At 33.5% G+C, this 21,155-nt stretch overlaps 1 protein-coding gene across 9 annotated transcripts in view; it reads left to right on the top strand.

Moving 5' to 3' along the window:
* hyd (E3 ubiquitin-protein ligase hyd) overlaps positions 1–21,155 on the top strand; it is a 45,917-nt gene that overhangs the window by 13,601 nt on the left and 11,161 nt on the right. For 8 of the 9 annotated variants that reach the window (XM_074127462.1, XM_074127458.1, XM_074127464.1 and 5 more), the window contains 34 exons: positions 1,185–1,384; positions 1,470–1,735; positions 1,973–2,124; positions 2,231–2,384; positions 2,511–2,650; positions 3,765–3,869; positions 3,995–4,146; positions 5,125–5,239; positions 5,330–5,484; positions 5,574–5,853; positions 6,592–6,705; positions 6,780–6,902; positions 6,986–7,316; positions 7,396–7,637; positions 7,949–8,103; positions 8,277–8,515; positions 8,600–8,727; positions 9,512–9,625; positions 9,725–9,849; positions 9,947–10,113; positions 10,188–10,368; positions 10,494–10,683; positions 10,757–10,960; positions 11,036–11,150; positions 11,234–11,325; positions 11,667–11,920; positions 12,013–12,157; positions 13,066–13,275; positions 14,144–14,367; positions 16,596–16,986; positions 17,068–17,181; positions 19,694–19,901; positions 20,024–20,231; positions 20,300–20,485. In XM_074127462.1, coding sequence (XP_073983563.1) covers positions 1,185–1,384; positions 1,470–1,735; positions 1,973–2,124; positions 2,231–2,384; positions 2,511–2,650; positions 3,765–3,869; positions 3,995–4,146; positions 5,125–5,239; positions 5,330–5,484; positions 5,574–5,853; positions 6,592–6,705; positions 6,780–6,902; positions 6,986–7,316; positions 7,396–7,637; positions 7,949–8,103; positions 8,277–8,515; positions 8,600–8,727; positions 9,512–9,625; positions 9,725–9,849; positions 9,947–10,113; positions 10,188–10,368; positions 10,494–10,683; positions 10,757–10,960; positions 11,036–11,150; positions 11,234–11,325; positions 11,667–11,920; positions 12,013–12,157; positions 13,066–13,275; positions 14,144–14,367; positions 16,596–16,986; positions 17,068–17,181; positions 19,694–19,901; positions 20,024–20,231; positions 20,300–20,485 — 6,179 coding nt within the window. The remainder of the gene's footprint in view (positions 1–1,184; positions 1,385–1,469; positions 1,736–1,972; positions 2,125–2,230; positions 2,385–2,510; positions 2,651–3,764; positions 3,870–3,994; positions 4,147–5,124; positions 5,240–5,329; positions 5,485–5,573; positions 5,854–6,591; positions 6,706–6,779; positions 6,903–6,985; positions 7,317–7,395; positions 7,638–7,948; positions 8,104–8,276; positions 8,516–8,599; positions 8,728–9,511; positions 9,626–9,724; positions 9,850–9,946; positions 10,114–10,187; positions 10,369–10,493; positions 10,684–10,756; positions 10,961–11,035; positions 11,151–11,233; positions 11,326–11,666; positions 11,921–12,012; positions 12,158–13,065; positions 13,276–14,143; positions 14,368–16,595; positions 16,987–17,067; positions 17,182–19,693; positions 19,902–20,023; positions 20,232–20,299; positions 20,486–21,155) is intronic. The other variant, XM_074127461.1, reaches the window with a different exon arrangement.

Here is a 21,155-nt window from a genome sequence, read left to right as displayed (position 1 = left end):
AGAACCTTTGAAATTTTCAATAAAATTAGAGTTTACACAATTTGATCTCGTTCCTTTTTTTTTTTTTTGGCTTTCGATTTCTATTTGGTACAGGTATCTTTTTAGAAGCATGAGAAGTATGTAATGTACGGCAATTGTTCCCTCTGAATTAGTTTTATTAATATTTAGTTAAATATCGACCTTAGTTACATTAGCCGTCCTTAAATTCAGTCACAAATTTTGAAATGACTAATGGAAAGAAAATGATCCGGGACAATTCTAATATTCAAGAATTCTCTGAAAATGGCTGAGTCCACCAAAGGTTTTAATTCGCTCATCAAAATTTTGCTTTGATCCTTGCCTTTTGTAAGACACTCGCCTACTAGTTGGTAATTTTTATATATATATAGTTATAAAACTTATATTACATACAAAATTTGCGTTAGGATAGGATCTGTTTCCTTGCTTACTCTTTCTTACCCTTGATATTAACATGTACGTACATTTTATAGGCGCACCAATGTCAGAGGGCATATTTGAATGTTTTTGATAGAAGGTTTTTAGAAAACAGTTCTTTGAGTTGGTAATTGAAAAAGCCATAGATACGATGCTTGTCTCTAAGTGACAAAAAAAATGAAAGGATCTTCTAGGTAGAAATAACTGTCAAATATGACTACGCTTTCAGTTTCCTTAGAAAAGAAGCTCCTTTTGAGTTGGCACATCACATTTCCACCATTTAAGCAATTAAATTTAGCATGAGAACTTTGATTTTTCAAATAATTTTCATCTTTTTATCAGTTTTACTCCCGTCTCTTGTTACATTTTCTAATATTCGCTGTGAGGTAAAAAAGTTTAAAAAAAACAGAGCTATTGAAAAAGTGTATGTTCAAAATATAAATTGATCCAGAAAAAAATGTATTTTTCAAATTATTTTCTTAATACTGTTTCTTGATGTCCTTCAAATCATCTCCAAGCAATTGAATAATTAGGCTCGTGGGATAGCATTCGGATGTCATGAATATTTCAATATCTTTCAGAAGGTATTGAATAATATCTTCCTTTTCTATAAATAGTACAGCATTCTGGTGATTAAAAAGGGAAAGTTGTAAATAATTGTTCAGCTGTTGTTACTATTTCTTTACATCTTCATTATTCTAGATATTCTTTCCCTTATGGGTTATGACTTTATTGATATTTTGTTTTAGATAACAAAAAGAAAGAAGTGAGCGGTGGTAATCCTCTTTGGATGTCTGATGATGTTGAATTTTGGCCAGAAAAAGATGGGATTGGTACACCAAGATTTGTCAATATCACTGCATTGCATAGTGAATTAATAGCCGTTTCCTCTACTGGTCAGTTGCATCAGTGGAAGTGGTCTGAATCTGAAGCTTATAGATCTAACGAGGTAGGTCTTAAACTCGTTATCTTTTCGAAAGTGTTGCCCATTTTCTAATAGTATAATTTGTGAAACTAAATTGCTTTATTTTTAGAACGGAGTTTACCATCCAAAGACAAATGTCCTTGGACTGACCAATGAGAGGATAGTATTGATTTCTGCTTGTTCTATTCGTTGCACTGTGGCTACAGAAAGTGGAAAAGTTGCCACATGGATGGATGAGCAGTTGGCTCATGCTGCTGCCAAATTAGAACATCCAGCTACAACGTTTACTGAATTTACATTGGATCGAATTACTTCATTACATACTTGTACATTATACACACTTGCCAGACTTGAAAGTGGAGCTTTGTATTGGTGGTTAGTAGCATTCAGTTTTATTTATTAGTTTTTAAAGTGTCTTGGCTACATTTTTTTTAGATGAAGGCTTTATCTACAAGGAAATATCCTTTATAACTATACATAAATTATTAAAAATACACTTAAGGTTTAGAATAAAGTGTAACATTTAAGTAAAATTATTGCTCATTTGGTTTATCAACTTTTTCTGCAGGTAGCATCACTTCTGCTTTAAACTAAATTATTTTGTGTTTTTAGGGGAGTACTTCCATTTAATCAGCGAAAGAAACAATGGGAAAAGCATAGGGCAAAATCTTCTAAAGCTCGTCCATCAATCAGTAGTTCAGAAATAGTGGCTGGTACTCAAGTTTGCATGAAGAGTAGCCCAATGTATCAACCAGGTGCTATAGGTAAGAGTTTTTTGTCTTTATTTTTTTTTTTTTTTTTTTTTTTTTTTTTTTTTTTTTTTTTTTTAAATGTATTTATTCTTTTTTTTTTGTTGTGGGGATGGAAAAGGTTTTACTGTGGTTGGAGGTGTACCGAAAGTTGGGCAATTGCAGAATGCAGCTTGGAATATTACTGATGTTTGCCGATTTAAACTACTTCCTCTAACATCTGCCAATGTTTCTTCAAGTGACAGCAAATGTAGAGCTGATCCTTCATCAACAGGGTAAATATGGCATAGAAGATTAGACATTTCCTAATTTTAAGCATGTGCAGACGAAATCCTGAAATTTAAAAAAATCAATGAAAAGTAAAACAAAACATTTATTAAATACAACTTTTCTTTTTACAGGAGTAACAAATGCAGTAAAACGTCTAGTTCATCACAGCCAAAATCTTCCAGTCAGAAGGAAAATGCTGATAGAATTGATATGCCTCCACCGCCCAGTCCTGCTTCATCAACATGTAGCGATACTGGCTCTACTTCCCATAGTAGGATTTTTCATTTTTAATTAGACTTAAAACACCTTCTATTTCCTCTCATAAAAGCAAGCATGGCAATCTTTCAGATTTTCAATTTTGAATTTTCAACGTGAAAAATGATTTGAGTGTTTGAAAACGAAACTTTTTTTTACAAGGTAGTCTGTAAATATGCTGTGTCTGTTTATAAGTCTGAATTTCTGTTTAAATGTGTTATCGGCTTAACATAAAAACGGAAGTTTGGTTTTAATATGTTTAGGTTCGAAAATTTGTTTTTGATCAAACTCAGGCAGCCGAAAGTGCTTTTTTCTGAATAAAAGTTTTCACGTTTTTTTTTTTCTACATAAACGATTCCGATTTTTTTAAACTTGTAGTCATTGTATGTTTGTTGAAAGATCCAGAAATTTTGTTTTAGAGTACTGGCCCAATTGTTTCATTGCTGGTTTCCCTCTAACGTGTGATTTCATTGCTGGTACGTTTCTATTATCTAAGATTATATTGTAAGATTGCCAATGAATTGTAAACTCCTGGTAGGATGAATGCGATTGTACAAGATTACCTTATTGTGTGTACTTTACTGTACATTTGGTATTCAAAAAGGAGAGATGCAATTGAAAATTAAATGTATGTCATTCCAATCACCTTGAACTTATCTGATTGCATTGATTTTAGAGCGGTCCTGAATAAGCTATATCTGGGAAAAAATTTATATTTACTCGAAAGTAATAGATAAAAGAAAATTTAGAGTTTTTTATCATTTCTAAAAGTTATTCCTAATTTTCGGTCAATAATTTTAGTAGTTGCTATAATATTTTGATGATGAAAATACTAGTGTAACAAGGATCTTGTAATTCTAAAGTGAAGTGTAGAAGTGTATTGTTCTGAATAAGATGTGGCTACAACTTTCATTCAGTTTTTGCGTCACTCACAATTAATAGTTCTTAAGCGGTGTAGGTTGTGACTATCTGCTGGTTTCATGATTTGTTTATTATTTATTTATTTTCAAAGATTGATTATTCTTGCAATCACCTCATATCCTTGACCACGCTGATACATGTTTAGGCTACATCAATTCACGAGAGTTGTAAGAAGTAAAAAAAAAAAAAATTAATTCATTAACTTTCAGAGCGTCCAAAAAGGGTCACTGTAAAAGAAGATGAGAAAAAAGATGAGATGATGTGGCCTTTGAGAGACGTCGTGTTCGTTGAAGATGTCAAAGGTTTACCAGTTGGTATGTAGTTCAAACAAATAGTGAACACTTTCTACTTAATGTACAGTATTTAGAAAATTGTTTTGTTAAATCTAAAAAAAAAAAACTTATATAAATCTATTTATTTATATTTTAATAAACTTTAGGAAAAGTTTTGAAAGTGGACGGAGCGTATGCAGCTGTCAAATTTCCGCCTAGTTCAAGCAAAGATCAGTGCAAAGATGGCAAAGACAGTTCTATGGAGGATTCACTATCGTTTCTCCTAGATTGTCGACTGATGAGAAAGGATGACCTTCAGGTAAAAGAATTAGTATTTAGCAACTTTCTACTGTCTTTCGTAGAGTTAAGTGGACCATCAATTTCTTCGAATCACGCAGCCTAAACCAAGATAACACTGAGCATGATACATCCAATATACTCAGATGTAAAAAAATATCAGATCTGTGCAACTTTTCAAACTTTACGAACCAACTAGTAAACTTAGCTCATTTTCATACACACGTCCACTTATCCTTATTTAGGAGCACAATAGATCTTTTAGGTCGCTGAGAAAATTTAGCTTTGTTTAGCCACCCTCTCAGTTCACAATCTCAATAAAAAGTTAAAATTTTAATCCCTGTAAGAAAGATGGGTTTTACCGTTTAGAAAAATTGTTGTAGATGTGCTAACATAATGTTTTATTTTTATACTCTTTTCTTTTAGACTAATTGTAGGCTAAACAGATAGCTGAATTGCCGTTAGTATAACTCTTGAAATAGCTCTATTGCATACAACGATTAGTGCCTTGCCCTTAAATTATTTAATAGTCCATTGATAGCTTAAAACCTAAAGTGTGCCAATAAGGTTGTTGCACTTTACTGTTTTTAAGTGTAATTTTGGCGTTCACTAATTAGGTTAATTGCGATCATTATTTTGTTTAAACTTAATTTACCGTTAAAACATATAAATAAAATAGCTGTAGCTAATTTCTGAATTGTGCTTGTCTGTTGTTTCTATGAAAATACCGGTAAAATGATACTGTCTAAAAGGCAGATTTTGCATTCCTGAATCATATATTTCCTTAACAAAAATTTGCAGTTTAAAAAGTTAAGAAAAGATGCATTCGTCAAACTGATACTAGCTGTTTGTACCGTATATTATCAGTTAGTTAGTTATGAGTAACGGTGATACAATACTTACTCCCAGTTTCGACAATTGGATACATGACTTTGTATTTTATGCTAACATCCATTGATCTAATGAGCGAAAAATACATTTTATTTTATGCCAAATTTAGGTAGTAAAGACTAATACTTCATCAAGAGCACCAGATTGTTTTCAAAGAACACCAAGGCGAATTAATATCGGTGAAAATATTGGACAGATACTGGCCGTGACAGTTGATGGATTAGGTACGAGCTAACAAATCAGTATATCTCATATATATATCTCATATATATATATGTCAATAAAAATAAATATAAATTAAATTTGTTATATAGGCCTTCATGCTGTAGTAAAAAATAACTCACGAATCAGCTATATGTTGTTTAATTTGACGACTGGAAGAATCGAACAAGATTCCCCATTTCCATCCGATACTGATTCATTTATGGGTATTGAACCAGGCAATATCAGCCTCACTTCTACTGGAGAGGTATTTTCAAATTGATCGTTTTTTTCATTAGTTTTTATGTTTTATTTGTAATAGTTACATATTATACAATAATAAAATAAACTTTATAGATGTCAGATAGTGTGCTTCTACTTCGAGACGGTAATTCTACTTTGTGTCCTTTGGCGAAAGATTCTGTTGATTCAATTAGAGACAGCCAGTGGCTTGATTTGCCTCCATTGAAGTGTATAGCAGCAGCTGCCCATGCTCTGCCAGTTTCCAATTCATCTCTTAAGACCCAAGCTGCAGTTATTATTCTCGCAATTCAACATCAAGCACTTATGCCTTCAATTCTTCGTTGCGACCTGGAGACTGTCAAGCATATACTACTCAGCCTTGAACATGATTCAAGTATGTATTTAGATTTGTTTTTCTTGCTCTTTTTCGTAAGGAGTATTGCAATCGTGCAAATTTGATTTTAAATTATTTAAAGAAATTCACTTTTTGAAGTTTAAGAGTTGGGAGTTAACGGTTTTCTTAAACTCTATGTGTGAGGGGAGAACTTCAAAGTTACGTATTGTCAGCCTAACTTGATAATGGAAATAGCACAAAATTTAAATGTGATAATTGGTTTAGGGACGGACCACGTTGGGACCTCGCAAGCGTGTAGTCAAAATAGATAGAACTGAAGTGTCTTGTCATTAAGCTTTTTTATTTTGTACTATTATGGGACACACACTTCTCCCATCTCTTAAGCAACTGTAAAAACCTAGAAAAGAAGCCAGAAATCAGAATCTCATCATCGGCAAATTCTTGCCCTTCAAAAATAACTTAACAAATAAACACTAAACCGATTTTCATAAATTAAGTTTCACATAAGAAGACCTCCTCTTTATATATTATTAATACTCTGTAATTTTTCGCCATACTTTAATAAAATTTGGAAGGAAGAAGTAATGGCAGAGACAATTTCGTATCAACCTTCTGCTTGGAGCATCCACTTTTTTTCTTTAAGCACTTAAACTAGTCCCCTTGTGCTTTTATTTCCTTCCATCGTTTACGTTTCCAACAGTTTTTCAACTTTTTTCTGTACAATTTTGAATGACTAAGACTCACACGATCCAAACATTAATACAAAATAATTTGCAGGAGGGGAAGAAACTTTGCAAGCTATTTTAGCTGAACGTTGCGATGGTAATAGAAACATTTTTCATGCTTGCATTTCAATGTGCACTCCAACCACAAATAAGGATTCTGAAGCTGGTAAAAAAATTAAAAATTTCTGTCCATGAAAGGAGACTGTTCTACTTTTATTAAAATAATTTCAATTTTTCCAGAATTGCCCCCAGCAGTGACTAGTACAACCACTTCAGATAGCAACAACGTAATATCATGGACGTCAAGATCGGTTAGTTTGAGAGAAATGATGAGGCGAGCTACAGCCGCAGTCTCACGTAGTAGTTAGTATCTACCAACACCGGTTACTTGTTTTGTTTTCTATCCAGCTTAAATCCTCGTAATTTTAATTTTTTTTTTCACATAGATTGTGAAGGAAGTAGTGAAACCGGGAATGGTCAAGATGAAGGTACTGCAGTTCTTGGTTGGCCTCCAGATCCTTTTATGGAACCAACATCTGGAGATGAGGATAGTATAATGACTGGTCTCCCAAGCAGGGATACCGCTTCTGCAGGAGGTCCAGCCGCAGGGATTGCTAATAGCCAACAACCAACTTCTACTTCTACTCCGTTGAAAGCCCCTCCACTACCTCAGCTTCCAGATCCGGCTGAGAGGAGAGTTAATGCACTTATGGCATTGCGTCTATTGTGCGAATCACCTGCCCTTCAACCACACCTTCCTACTTTACTCATGGCCAAGTAAGTTTATTTTATTTTATAGTATTTTTTAAATTTTGTTCATTGTTCTCCTTTTGTTAATTTATCTTATTTTTTAAAGGGATGGCCAAGGACAGACTCCATTTATGTTAGCGGTTGCATGCAGGGCCTATCAGGCAGGTTTGGTTCTGTTTGAAACAATTCTAACATTAGTATCTAAAGGTCGAACATGTCCTACACCTCCTCCTCCACCACCACCACCACCTCCGCCATCTTCTGCAGCATCAACTGCAACGACTGAAGAACGCTTGAAAAGTGTACTGTCAGCCTGGTTTTCTAAATCAAGCAACACTGAAATGAAACGTAAGCTAATTAAATATGTATCCTATTTCTGGTTTTCTCCAAAGTAACAGTATTATTAATTCGTACGTAATAAGGCCTCCTCACCCATCAAAATGAGGTTGGGTCAGCAGTGCTAAATAATATCACTGATTCTATCCGTTTTCTATATCCCGAATCGGTTTCGTATTTCATCCATAATCATTTTTGGTGGAGGTTTATTTATCATTTTGGTGTAAAAAATTTGACTTTTAAAAGCGTACTTTCTAAGACGGATAAAATCGGCTTTGCCTTTCATTTTTTAAAAAATACATGCATTATTTGTGCTTATTTAGTGAGCCACACGGAAGAAACCGAAATCGTAGATAAGGAAGGCCTTGAAGCAATGGTCTTCCCAAGAGGCTCTAATCCGGATTTATCCCCGCTTCATATCATCTGCTGTAATGATACTTGCAGTTTTACCTGGACAGGTGCAGAACATATCAACCAAGTTAGTAGTGTTTTTTGTTAACAATTACTTATTACATTTTACCCATTTTTTTTTAAAGCAAATACTGCGTGTTTTATATTGCTCTAAAAAAAATTAGTAGCCGATTCAGATAGATTTTCCTGTACGTTTCTTTACACTGTTAAGAGATATTTAATTGTTTATTTAATTTCTAGGATATATTTGAGTGTAGAACATGTGGTCTTACCGGGTCATTATGCTGTTGTACTGAATGTGCTCGTGTTTGTCATCGTGGTCACGATTGTAAACTGAAAAGAACATCGCCAACTGCTTATTGTGACTGCTGGGAAAAATGTAAATGTCGTGCGTTAGTACAGGGAAATCAGACTGCAAGATTCAGTTTACTGTCTTGTCTTATTGTGCACACAGATCTAGTTACAAAACATAATTCAAGGTAATTTATTACTAAATGACTTATTTTTTTATGTTTGTTTGATAATTCAAAGTGATTAATAGTTTGTTCATTTGCATTTTTAAGGGGTGAAAGCATCCTACTCTTCCTAGTACAAACTGTAGGGCGTCAGATGGTTGAACAGAGGCAGTACAGAGCTCCAAGATCAAGATCAGCATCAGCGACATCAAGGAAAACTCCTTCTTCGGATCCTGGTGGGAACAATTTAATTGGTCTTAATAATTAGTTTGTAAATTTGAACGAAAAAAAATGTTTTAGTGCGGGTTCCTCTAACTTGTTAAAGAAAGGCTCAGAGGGGAGGTACACTATGCGTTTCGAGTAATTTCGAGTTAGAATTTTTTTCTGAAATGAATCTTCTATAAATCTTATTTAAACTGTACGGCAGGACAGTTAACCGCCATCTTTATAATAATGTCATGTTAAGAATAAGTATCGCGGAATCGATTACTAATTGTTAAAGACTTCTTTTATTTAATTCTGTCAAGATTTTCAGCCATTATCGTGAGTCAGACTCTGTGAAATGTTTCAGTTCATCCAAATAGTACACTGCCGAGTTATGTGTGTATGAACACAAAACTATAATTTTTGTGTGTGTGCGAACACAAAAATTCAGCTCGGAAGTCTTAACTTGAACTATTCTCTAAGGTGGATGAAAATCTTTTCAAATGTCACAGAACGGAGCAAAAGTATGCTCAAAGAGATCCCAGTAAGGCGGATCCAATTACCTCTTTTACAATTGTCTCTGTTGTTTAGTTTCATCGTTAAGAAGGTCATTTTTAAGAATTGTAATTTTTCTTTGTTTTGTTTAATTCGTCTACTCTCGTTAATTATCTACTTAGCCTTTCTTGTAAAAATTACTGCTTAATTTGTTAAATATTTTCTTATATTGTAAACTACACTTTATAATTCTACTGAGACCATAAAAATTGGAAGAGTTAATCAATTATATTTCTTAGTAATCAAATCTAATTGGCGTAGCTTCTCTAGAACCTGATATGCCTGAACACGATCTAGAACCTCCGAGATTCAGCAGAAGAGCTTTTGAACGTCTACTAAGTGATTGGCCTGCAGTTAAGGGAATGATCATGACAGGTATTGAAGTAATTCTATTAATTTTTAAAATAATTAGGAATTATATATATATTTTTTTTCTCAATATAAATATAAGTAAAATAATTGTGTCTTTGTTAGGCACTAAAGAGGAGAGAGATTGGAAACAACCACTGTATGAAGAGCAAGCTTATTTGAATGCCCAGAATGGAAGTGCACTTCTGGACAAATTCACCCACTGCCTACTGGTCAAATGTGGAACAGAGGTGGTACTTTTAATGCAATTATCTCATAATTATATTCGTAATTATATTTACATTCATCTGTAATATGTGATTGAGTTACTTATTTGTGCTTTTGCAGATGGTAGATAATGTAATTGCAACACTTTCAAGAGAATTGCAAAACACTACAGTACCAGGAAGAGTTGAAGAAGCTACAATTGTAGCCAGAAGATTTGTTCGATCGGTGGCCAGAATTTTTGTTATATTCAGTGTAGAAATGGCACCAAATGTGTCTAAGCGTCGTTCGTAAGTACTCTTCTTTTATTTATATAAATTTTATTTGGCATTAGCTCAGTTTTGATGTGATTTTATTGACACAGAATGAGTGGATTGACTTCAGCACCACTCTTAAAATCCAAACGAGTGTTCCAATCTCTTTTGAAAATATCTGTAGAAGAATTGTGTGAGACTGCTGACAGTTTAATAGCGCCTGTACGGCTCGGAGTATCTAGACCTACCCCACCTTTCACCCTAGCCACGTCCACTATGGAAGTTATCAATGTATGTTCAAATTAAAACTTACACATGTTGATTGTAACAAGTTATTAATTCGTTAATTGATTATCAAGTATTAATTGCTTTAACTACAAAAATAAATAAATCCTCATATATTCATACTTACACAGGGAACAGAAGATTTATTCTCTGTGGAACCGTTGGCTCCTCCTTCTACCAGTAATACAACCAGTGGACGCAGGGGACAAAAATCGAACAGAAGTGGGGAAGAAAATCAGGGCTCTGCAGGTTCAAGATCGGGTAGTATTGTTCCGAGGTCGCTGGTTAGTCTAATCGATATTGAGGAAGAAATGGTAGAAAGTGAGTTTTGTTTTTTGCTTTTTCCTAATAAGAACCTAAATTTTACGTTCTTATTGTGGATTTTATGGTACAGGTTTAGTGGCGCTAGCGAACGATGGAGAAGGTAGTGAGGGTGAGGGCGAAAGAGAAGTAGAAAGAGAAGGGCCTGAACGTGAAGTAGAACGTGAAGGCGCAGAGAGCGAAAGTGAAGATTTACTCGTTGAGACAGAAAGTGACAGTGATCAGAGTAACCAAGAAACTGTACAACATGTCCCATCTAACACACCTCCAACTACCGGTATGTTCTGAATAAATTCAAGTCCTTTTTAAAAATTTTTAAGAGAATATAGGATATATTTTATTTTAAATGCAGTGTTAGGTGAAGATGAAAGTGGTGATTCGAGTCAGCAAGAAGAAACTGATGGAGAAAGTGAAGGTTTGGATCACGAAGAAATGGTGCTAGGTGATGAACAATTAGAAAGACGATCGTAAGTGATTTGGTAAACGGTTATAAGTAGTTAAACTGTTGCCATTAATTTTTCTGTACTTCATGCACTGTATCTTGCTTTAGGGGACAAAGTGGTCAGGGCCAACGGAGTAATCTCGCTCCTCAGTCAATGCAATGGGCCATCAGAAGTAGGGATACCGGTTCAAGATCGTCAGGTTATTAACTTTTTTTGCAACTAATTAGCAATATTACCACCTTTAGTTTTAAAGATATGATTGTTTGATAGATTTTTACTTCTCGAGTTAGCGAGTTAGCCCCTTTATCAGGGTTCTTGGTATTCCTGCGGATATCCCAATCTAAGGACACAAACAGTACCAACAGTGCTCGCCAACTCATTTTTTTATAGATATATTTACGCAATTTCATGTATTGCTTTATTGAACCATTTTACAGGAGGTAGCCTCTTAATACCACTTTACTATGATACTGTATTTCGTATTTCTATAATTGAAAGAAAAGGAATTCTCGTGAGTGTTCAACCAGGTTTTTTCCTTAGGTGGTTTCCGAGTGGCTTCTGGCAATTCATTGGTGTTTATTGATCCATCTTCATTGAGGCGATCAACAAATACATCATCAGCAAGCAGCAGTAACCATGATGGGGTAACTATGACTACAACAGCTGCCTGTTTGGCTAGAAGTTTTGCTATCGTTCTTAGGCAGATTGCAGATCTTTTGGGCAGTTTACACAATGTTAGTGCACCACAACAACAACCTGTACCAATTACGTACCAAGATTGCATACACTTGCAGGTAAAACTATTGGTCCTAGAATTGTTTGACCCACAAACATCATTTCTTCAATAATGATCTATACGATAATAATTCTTCTAATTGTATTTTAGAACTATGTAGAAAGGCAGCTAAAACCAACTTGGGATTGGCTTTTAACAGTAATGGATTCAACTGAATCTCAATTACGTTTTGGAGCTTCTCTTACTACTGCTTCAGATCCTGCGCATCCTCATCATCCTCTCTATCATGGTTCAGGCAAGCAATATTGTATCGTTACTTACCGCAAGGATGACATTCGTGTCCTATTCCGAAATTAGAGTATTTTGGTAGTGCATATACCATTGAGACACCTTTGAATACGAAAGGTTTATTTTGACGCATGTTATGGCCTGGCAGGCGTGCACAAACCCGAGGGCTCACTCTTCAAGGTGTAGCAAAAATTGGCTGTTAATGATAAAATGTTTGTGATGAAAACGTTGGTTTTTACTGAACTTTTCCAAATTGGTTCTCTTCTGCTATTAACATTTATTTTCTAATTTTTTGTTATCCCTCAAATGTTTTGGATAGTTATAATTTTTTCCTTCATCTGAAAATGTGGATTTATTCTTAAGATGTTAGTTTATTTAGAACAGTCAATTTTGCTGACATTTCTTGACTGATTCATTCAAATTGTATGAGTGAACACTAAAAGAGCTTCAAATTGGTATCAAATTTTTATTTACTTCTTGGAAAATGGCCCCTACAATTTTCTTTAAATTTCTTCTCCTGCTCACCCACATAATTGGGTATTTCCAATTTCAGTTAGTTTTATTGAAAAATGTATGTTTTAGATTTAATCAGTTTAACGGAAGTGCGGTTTTACAGAATTTTATTTTTAGTTGTACACGGAATTTCCTGGAAACTCTTTTTTCCTTGTTTTTCCAAATATCTGCAGGGTTTGTTACAAAATTAACATTGAAAAATCTGCAAATGTTGTGAATGACAGAAACGTAGTGTGTTTATATTTAGAATCAAAGATAGTAATAGTATTTTATTAAAATTCTGATGATTTATGAAGATTTGTCAATTTTAATATTAGTAATCGCAATATAAAAATTGTGGAAATGCTTATCATTGTTTTTTGTGATATTTAATTAAATTCTTATCAATAAATTTCTGTTTAGGTTCCTCAAGTTCGAACACTGCAAACGGAGGTAGTAGTAGTAATAGTGGAACAGGTGGTCCTTCAAACGGTGGTACCACATCAGGAAGTACATCGAGATCTGCAACACAATCTTCACATCGTCCCGGAGGTAGTTCTTCGGCTCCTTCAACTAGGATTGTTGGTTTTACCACTAATACTGACTCTTCCAGACCATCTAGAGATCGTGATGGTATTTTCATTGATTTATTTTAACGTACTTAGTAGTCTGTAATTGTTTGGTTCTTGAATTGAAATTGGTCTTCTAGGATTACATAGTGTTGCTTGGAATAATGTTTAAAAAAAGAAGGCTGTAAATGATCGTATAGATGCAAATTTGTCTGAATCGTTCCTAATTTCCTCCTTGTCTGAGAGTTTGAGAGAGTCAGTGTACCTTCCAGTATATTATACTCTCCATCGACAGCAGTATCATAAAAATTTTAATTTATTTCTGCTTATCTTTTTACTGGCGAGATTAAATTTCTCTTTTCCAAGTATTTTTAAATCGCCTTTTGGTGGTTAGTTTTTTGAATCATTTTAAAAATTAATACTAATGTTGCTTTCACAATAAATTAAGATAAAATGTTGTTACGTTATCAAATTATGAACATTTTGTAGCTGCCCTTATAGTTTGCTTCAGAGTAAATGTGTACACTGTATTTTAATCCGTCCCGGAGTTAGTGACGCTTACATAAAGTTGGGAAGCTTGTTGGTTGCACTTTTTTCAAGCCGAAATGCAGGGAGTGAGCGATTGCATTCCTTTTCTTGCCGATTAAATTTCCAAATACTGAGCCGGTTCTTAAATCACATGGCCCACACGTTTTGTGGCTGATAATCAATCCTAAAAGAAATTCCAATCTACACTGTGTTGCAGTAGACAAGTTGGCTGCAACGGTGCCCTGAGAAACACACCATGTAAATTGCAATTTATACTTAACCAGTTTTTTTAAGCTTATTGAATATATTTTTATTTAATTTAACTTTGGGGATTTATTGTAGCTTTTGTTTTATTAAATATTAAAACAAAGAATATTTTCTAATATTTATTATATAATTTGTAGGTAACAATGAAGGCCAGTCTGCTCGAAGGGAGTTGCTGATGTACTGTTTGTCATTGATGAGGTGCCACAATTCCGAACATGCTGATTCATTACCAGTACTCGATGTATCTTCACTCAGACATATTGCTTACGTGTTTGATGCTCTGATTTACCTGTTGAGGGCTGGTACAGATCAGAATCCTGTACTAGAGGAAACTCTACTACCTCAAACTTGGACTCAGCCAGTATGATACCTTTTTTAATCACTCTTAACTGCGTTAGAAAAGAAAAAAAAACAAAGTCATTAAACATGGCCACTGTTGTACAACCTTGAGCATTCTTAAACCAGACAAACTTGTGTTTCTTTCGCTCTTTTAATATTCTAAATCCAGCTTTCCTTTTTTAATAGTATTTTTGTTAACTAAGCCATCAAATCTACAATATCTTTTTAAAAAAATTGCTAGTGCTTCATTTCATTCAGATGGTTTTAGTTGTGTGTAATCTTTAAGTGTCCTGCGTATATAAGTGAATCGAGATTTTGCGAATCGCTAAACTAAACCAAGGACAATATTTCTTTAAAAAGTGAATAATCTGGTAATTTAATTTTTGTGACTGGTGGAGATGGAAAAAATAGTAAATTACAGTGCTAAATTTAAGAAAGAAAAAAAAAAAGCAAGTGAAAAAGGAGTTCATTTTCAAATATTATACATCTGCAGAAAATCATTTAGCTTCTACAGAATCTCTTCAATGACAGCAAATTTATGAAAAATGTAATATTTCTTGCCGCGTGCCAATAATTACTGACCAAGTTGATATGTGGATTTTTTTTTAATAGTAAGTATTATTTACAGCTAAATTTTTTGTATACCTTTTGATGTATTTAATTTTTCTACATGTGTTTTAAAGTCAAATCAATTAGAATTTGGGTTCTGTATTAATTTCCATGTAACAGCAAGTTACACTTCAGAGTTGTTTTCATTAAATGTTATTGTACACAACAATTACGCTGAAAAGTTAAGCAAACATTTTCAATATCGAAATGAGCTGCTTACGTACTATTGTTGATTTCAATAAATATTTTATTTTCACTCTATTGTCGTTATTTTTAAGTATTATTATTGATAGAATCTAGAATAAAGCTGCATAAGTTAGTGTTTAGTAATTTGAAAATTAAAAAGTATGGTACTAAAGCATTATGATAACTTTGTTTATAATTTCTCTTTCAGGGGACAAGTCGAAAGAGGGGATAGTTGAAAAAGAGTTATTGATGAATTTGAAGAGTAAGAAAGAAACGAAGAAACTATAGCAAGCTGTCCATGGTTCAGTATCTTCAAAATTGTGTGTCATCTTGAAGACATCGTCATTTGAACGAGCTAATTTACATTTTATTAATCTATTGAAAGGTCAGATGGTGAACATCAGAGTACATCAGTAAAGAGTGTCATAAATAATCAAATTTTATGAACATTTTTAATTCAAATTTGAAACATTTGAATTGATTTTTGAGCTGTTTCTGAGAAGCAATTGATCACTTAAAACTCTACTTTGGATAATGAACTCTAATTTGTGTAATTTTTCATTATATAGTTCAAAAGCATAGTTTATATTTATTTTTGGAGAACAGTTAACATTGAGACAAACATGTTTAAAAATATTTAGATTTTAAAGCACCGAATTTTGTGATTTATCAACTTTAACTCTTTACTTAGGGAGTTTTAATGAAACACTCAAGCAAAACAAAAAAAAAATTCTTCCAGTTGGCCAGTTGTATAATGTGAACTGGCGTCTAACCTTATGTATTCTACAATATTGTTGCTGATTTAATTCCTCAAACCTATTGCTTCCATTACAGTTTTTTAAAATGTTTGTTCTATGTTTGAATACTAGAATTTTTATGTAAAAACCATTATCTTCCTTTCTTTAGAATAGGAGGAATAGAAAGATCGATTGTGAGATAGTTGTCATTATTTGGTTCCCAACACACAGAGCAGTCTATACTTAACGAAATAAGTCCTAAATATATTTAATCGCTGGACATATTACATGTTAACAATCGATTGTAATCAATGTATTGTTATCAAGATTGTACATCAGTGAGCCAGTGGAGATTTCATGCACATAATCATGCATTTTTACGTTGGGTTTGTTCAGTGGCACTTCTTTAAACTAGCATTTATTGACATTATTATTATTTCTTTCCTTGTATCATTTAAGTAAAGTTACTTACTTAAACTTTTAATCGTAGGCTGGTTTATAGTTGTACCGTGAACTCAGTTTTTTCATTCATTTAAACATTTTTTTAAAAGATTTTTTTTTATGTAAAAAAACCTTTAATTTTAATTTTTTCTTCTGCCTCGGAGTAGAATAATCTTTTTCAGGCTTAAAAAAGCCATAATTTACAGGGTAATTTATACTAGTATCTACAAATTGTTAACATTTGTTGTATATTTTACAATATCTATCTTCTTATTAGGATGAAAATGAGAATGATGAAGCCGAAGATGATTTGCCACCAACACCAGTCGCAATGGAGACAGAGTCTGTTGAGGAAGTAGAACCGCTTGGTACAGCTGGAAAGGGTAGACGGCACCCATTCTTCCAGAGATCGGATTCGACATTGTGGCTTGGATGCAGTCCACCTGATCCGTTTGAGATGCCAATGGCCCGAGCACTGCCTTTAGCTGATCAGCCTCATTTATTGCAACCAAATGCTACGAGAGATCAATTGTTTGGTATACCGAAACAACCTGTGAACATTAGTGAAAACCAAGGTTTCAGTTCTACGACCACACAGTTAGGAACTTTACCCACACGTTTGGGACTCTCATTAAGATCAGAAAGTGCACAACATCGACCTGAACCCGGTATTAATTTTTGTTTTTTATTTAATGATAAATGACAGGAACATTAATTGTACTCACGTCTAATATTTTTCTGGGTTGTAGAACAAGATGTAAAAGGAAGAACGATAGAACCTGAACAGGAGGCTGCCAGTGGTCCGGTTGACATGGAATTAGATGATACAATTCCTAACCAAGCACCACCTTCTCCACAACCAAGTGGGTGTACATTTTTATTTTGATAATAACTTTTCCTTTAGAAGTTTCTTTAGAAGTTAGAAGTTTTAGAAATTAAAAAATTGAATTTAAATTCTCTTAAAAACTTGCGCAAGATTTTATTGAGTATTCTCCTCACTAGGTTTTCAGTATTCTGCACTTTTCTCAAAAACTGCTGCAATGAGTTTATTTGTAGTTGGTATACTCACTTAACTCTTGTTGGCTTATCACTTTTAATTGAAACCTTTTAATGAGATTCTGAAAAAGAGGCGCCCTTGTGACTAAAGGTAAGAGGGATCCTTGAGATGTTGCGAATGCTGTAAGTGAAATGTGGTGTGTTTCATAAAAGTAATGTAAAACATTCATTGTGGATGTATAATAATAATTAATTATGGACACTTCTTGAAGCGTTTTTGTGAGGTTTCTGTTATACTTCATTAGAGAAAAGTGAGTTAACTAAAAAGGCAATTTTAAAAACAAATAACATAACACAAGATGAGAATTAATGCAAAATTTAAATTATTATAATTTTAATCCATTAATATCCAAGGTTCTATTTCACTTATTTACCCACACATATTCATCATTTTGCGGAATAAAACTAAAAAGACTTCACTCCTCTCGGATTTATAACTTACTGAACTACACTCAAACACATCCTTAGCTTTTTTAATGATACATTTGACATTTGATTGGCATAGTTCTCTACACAATAACGGAAATGCCTCACACATCTCAAACTAAATCCTTATAATATATATGTATCCTACAGAACATTGAGTCTTTTGTTTTACATGAAGGAAGGCCAGGGAATTCTGATTTTGCCCGAACCTTTAGAATTACAATCACTTAACTAAGATAATTTAAAATATAATTTAATATATTTTTTTATACTGTACATTGTGTATTCAAAGTAAGAATTAGGGTAAATTGATTGTAACCTAACACAAACATATTTAGTTAAAGCACTACAAACATCCCCTAATTCTTTTTGATTAAAATAAAATTTATTTTCATATTTATATTTAATTTATATAATTCATATTTAATATGAACACTTTTTTTAAAAAAAATATGGTGCTTAAACATCTGAGGTCATTGGTTTATTATTTCAATATTAAATAAAAATCATTAAATTATTAAGTACATTTAGGCTGGAAACATAGTGGAGCGGCGAGCAAAGCGGCGATGATAGCGAAGAGCGAAGCGGCGAAATCAAACACAAGTTACCATATGGGACCGCGCATAGTGGCGAGCAAAGCAAAGATAGAGCAACGCTATCTATAAAGAGTAGAGCGAAGCGTTATGACATGTTTGATTTCTTCGCTCTCATCGCGCTCAATTTGTAAAGGTTATTTTTCAAAGGTTATGGATATTGATACATTATTAGTTGTTTGTTTAAAGAAACCTCTGTGGGGCCATAGTATTTGTGAAGCTACAATAGTTTTTAATAATTAATAGTTTAAATTAATTAACAATTAGTAGTTAATGGAGAATTCAGGTAATTTTTGCTACATTTAATTTGGTTCTCAATCCCTTAATGCTAACTTTCATCTAAATACTAGGCAAAATTAAATTACATTTTCACGTCCTACTACTTCTGATCAGGACGAATTCTCCAATCCTTCTTCTGTAGCGTCGTACTACTCCAGTTTTTCAGATGAACAACATTAATTTATGACAAATCATGGTGTAGTGATTTAATAAAATTATTGTGTTTTTTTAATTGACTAATTTCTTTTTATCTGCATATATTTCTATTTTATTTTTATTTATTTTGATTTTCTTATCTTAAAGTAACTGCTAGGATTAATGGGGTTACACAGATTTGTATTTAGTAAATAACCTAAATAGTTAATTTTTCTATATTGTGCCTAACTCATGTTATGAGCTGTATTACTCAAAAACAATAAAATTTGATTTTGATTAATGGGGTTACACTGGGCTAATATGTAATCAAATGTTGATATAGACATTCGAAAATACGCATGAAACTTGCCAGGATGCTCCCGAAGTTGTTGGTACAAGTGATGAAATTCACCAAGTTCATTTCTAAACTTATTTATGTCATGTACACTGCAGCTCCTACTACTAAGTTGCTGCAAATACCAAAGTTTCAACGAAGAATTTTCATATAAAAATAGTTCCTCCATCTTGTTTTGTCAAAAGGAGAACGCGACTAAGCTCGTCACTATGTGCATGCGAATCTTTGCTCGCTGCTCGTCGCTCTCTTTGATCTGAAGTAGCTATCATCGCCGCTCCACTATGTTTCCAGCCTTAGTCAAAGTCATTCAAGTCACAATTTATTAATGGGATAATATCGCTAAGGTAAGGCATCACAGAGATTGGATAGTGCACTTTTGTAATTTGAACATTGATGTACTTCTATTATTAGTTGAAGCGAAAAAAATTTGGTACTTCAGTAAAACTAGTTTTCTATCGCATGCAAAATAGAACTTTTTTTTTAGTGCTATTGTCTTTAAAAAGTAATTATAATATAAATAAATAATTACAGATGTGCCGATAATCCTGTCAGTTCACAGCGGCTGGCCTCAGCCTACCCAACAATCTATGCGCCCGTTGGTAATTGTAAGAGCGGTACGTGCTAATGCTGCCGAAGATGGCCCGCCGTCTCCAGTTACTGCTCCTATTGAACCTAGCGTGCCTACCACTCATCACGTTGAAAATAGTACCGACATCACCCCTCAGCAACCACTTCCAAGGTAAAATATGTTTGACTTATTTTTATTGTTCTTTACTATTTGCTTGATTTTCTTTCTTTAGACTCATTCATTTTTTGGTGTTTTTTTTCTTTAAAAATTAACTTTTTTTTATACAAACATAGAATTGGCGGTTGGGTTAGTGCTGATGCATTACTTGGTCGCTGGAGAATGGCATTAGACTTGTTTGGAAGAGTGTTCATGGAAGACGTCGGATTAGAACCTGGCTCAGTAGTCAGTGAACTCGGAGGTTTCCCAGTAAAAGAAGCTAAATTTAGAAGAGATATGGAACGCATTAGAAATCAACAAAACAGAGACCTTACTCTCTCAAAAGTAAATATAATAATCAATTGTGATACGGGTGTATATAAACCATAGTTGACATTATTTTGTTTTGCTAGGTGGAAAGAGATAGAACACAACTTTTATTTCAAACATTAAAAGAATTAAATAATGTCTATAATTCACATCAAAGAAGAGCTGGTGCGCAACCACCGCTGGCAGTGAATAGAGTGAAGGTAACCTTTAAGGAAGAACCTGGAGAAGGCTCTGGTGTCGCAAGAAGCTTTTATACAGCCATTGCCGAGGTATGAATCTAGCTCACTATTCTTATAGTCTTTTCATTTTTAATTTGATGAAATTTATTATTAAAATGATCTTTTCTCTCACTTCTCGTAAACATAGATTATTAAAATTTCGAGGTTCTCCAGGAATATTCTCTACGATATGCGAGTAGTTTGATGCGAGGCCCGCAAAAAGAAAATCTTTTGTATTTTTCCTTTGACACCCAAGCGTGATCTTAGATTATTATTTAATAAAAAAATTATTTTAATGTTGTTTACTAGTCGCTTCCATTCACACCTTCTTTGATAGTTGGGCGTCAAGTCCGCATGGAAAAATATTAAAAGTCGAAGGCAAAAATCAAAATACAGAACACCCTTGAAATCTTTCTCCTGAAAGTAAATTAAAAATAAAACTATAGATGTGAAGTTTTAATTTTCCCCAATGTTAGAATTTCCAAAATGTTATAAATGTTACGTGAGATTTCAGTAAGCGTTGAGTCGTTAATTGTTCCGCTGGAACGGACGCTTTAGAGGGAAGCAGCTGCCTGAAAGCTCTACAACCGATTAGTTTTGAAAGTTACGGAACTAGGCAGTTGCATGAAGTAAAAAAAAAGTGAAGTTTACAGAGTTTCCTGAAACTAAAAATAAAAAATTATATTTATTGTATGGTAATGGATATCAGCTGATAACTTAG

Source organism: Rhodnius prolixus, unplaced genomic scaffold (genome assembly GCF_049639745.1).
Source record: "Rhodnius prolixus isolate KJV_2025 unplaced genomic scaffold, Rpr scaffold_3, whole genome shotgun sequence".
NCBI lineage: Eukaryota > Metazoa > Arthropoda > Insecta > Hemiptera > Reduviidae > Rhodnius > Rhodnius prolixus.
The sequence above is the reverse complement of the archived record's forward strand: the minus strand, read 5'-3'. Positions and strand labels throughout refer to the sequence as shown.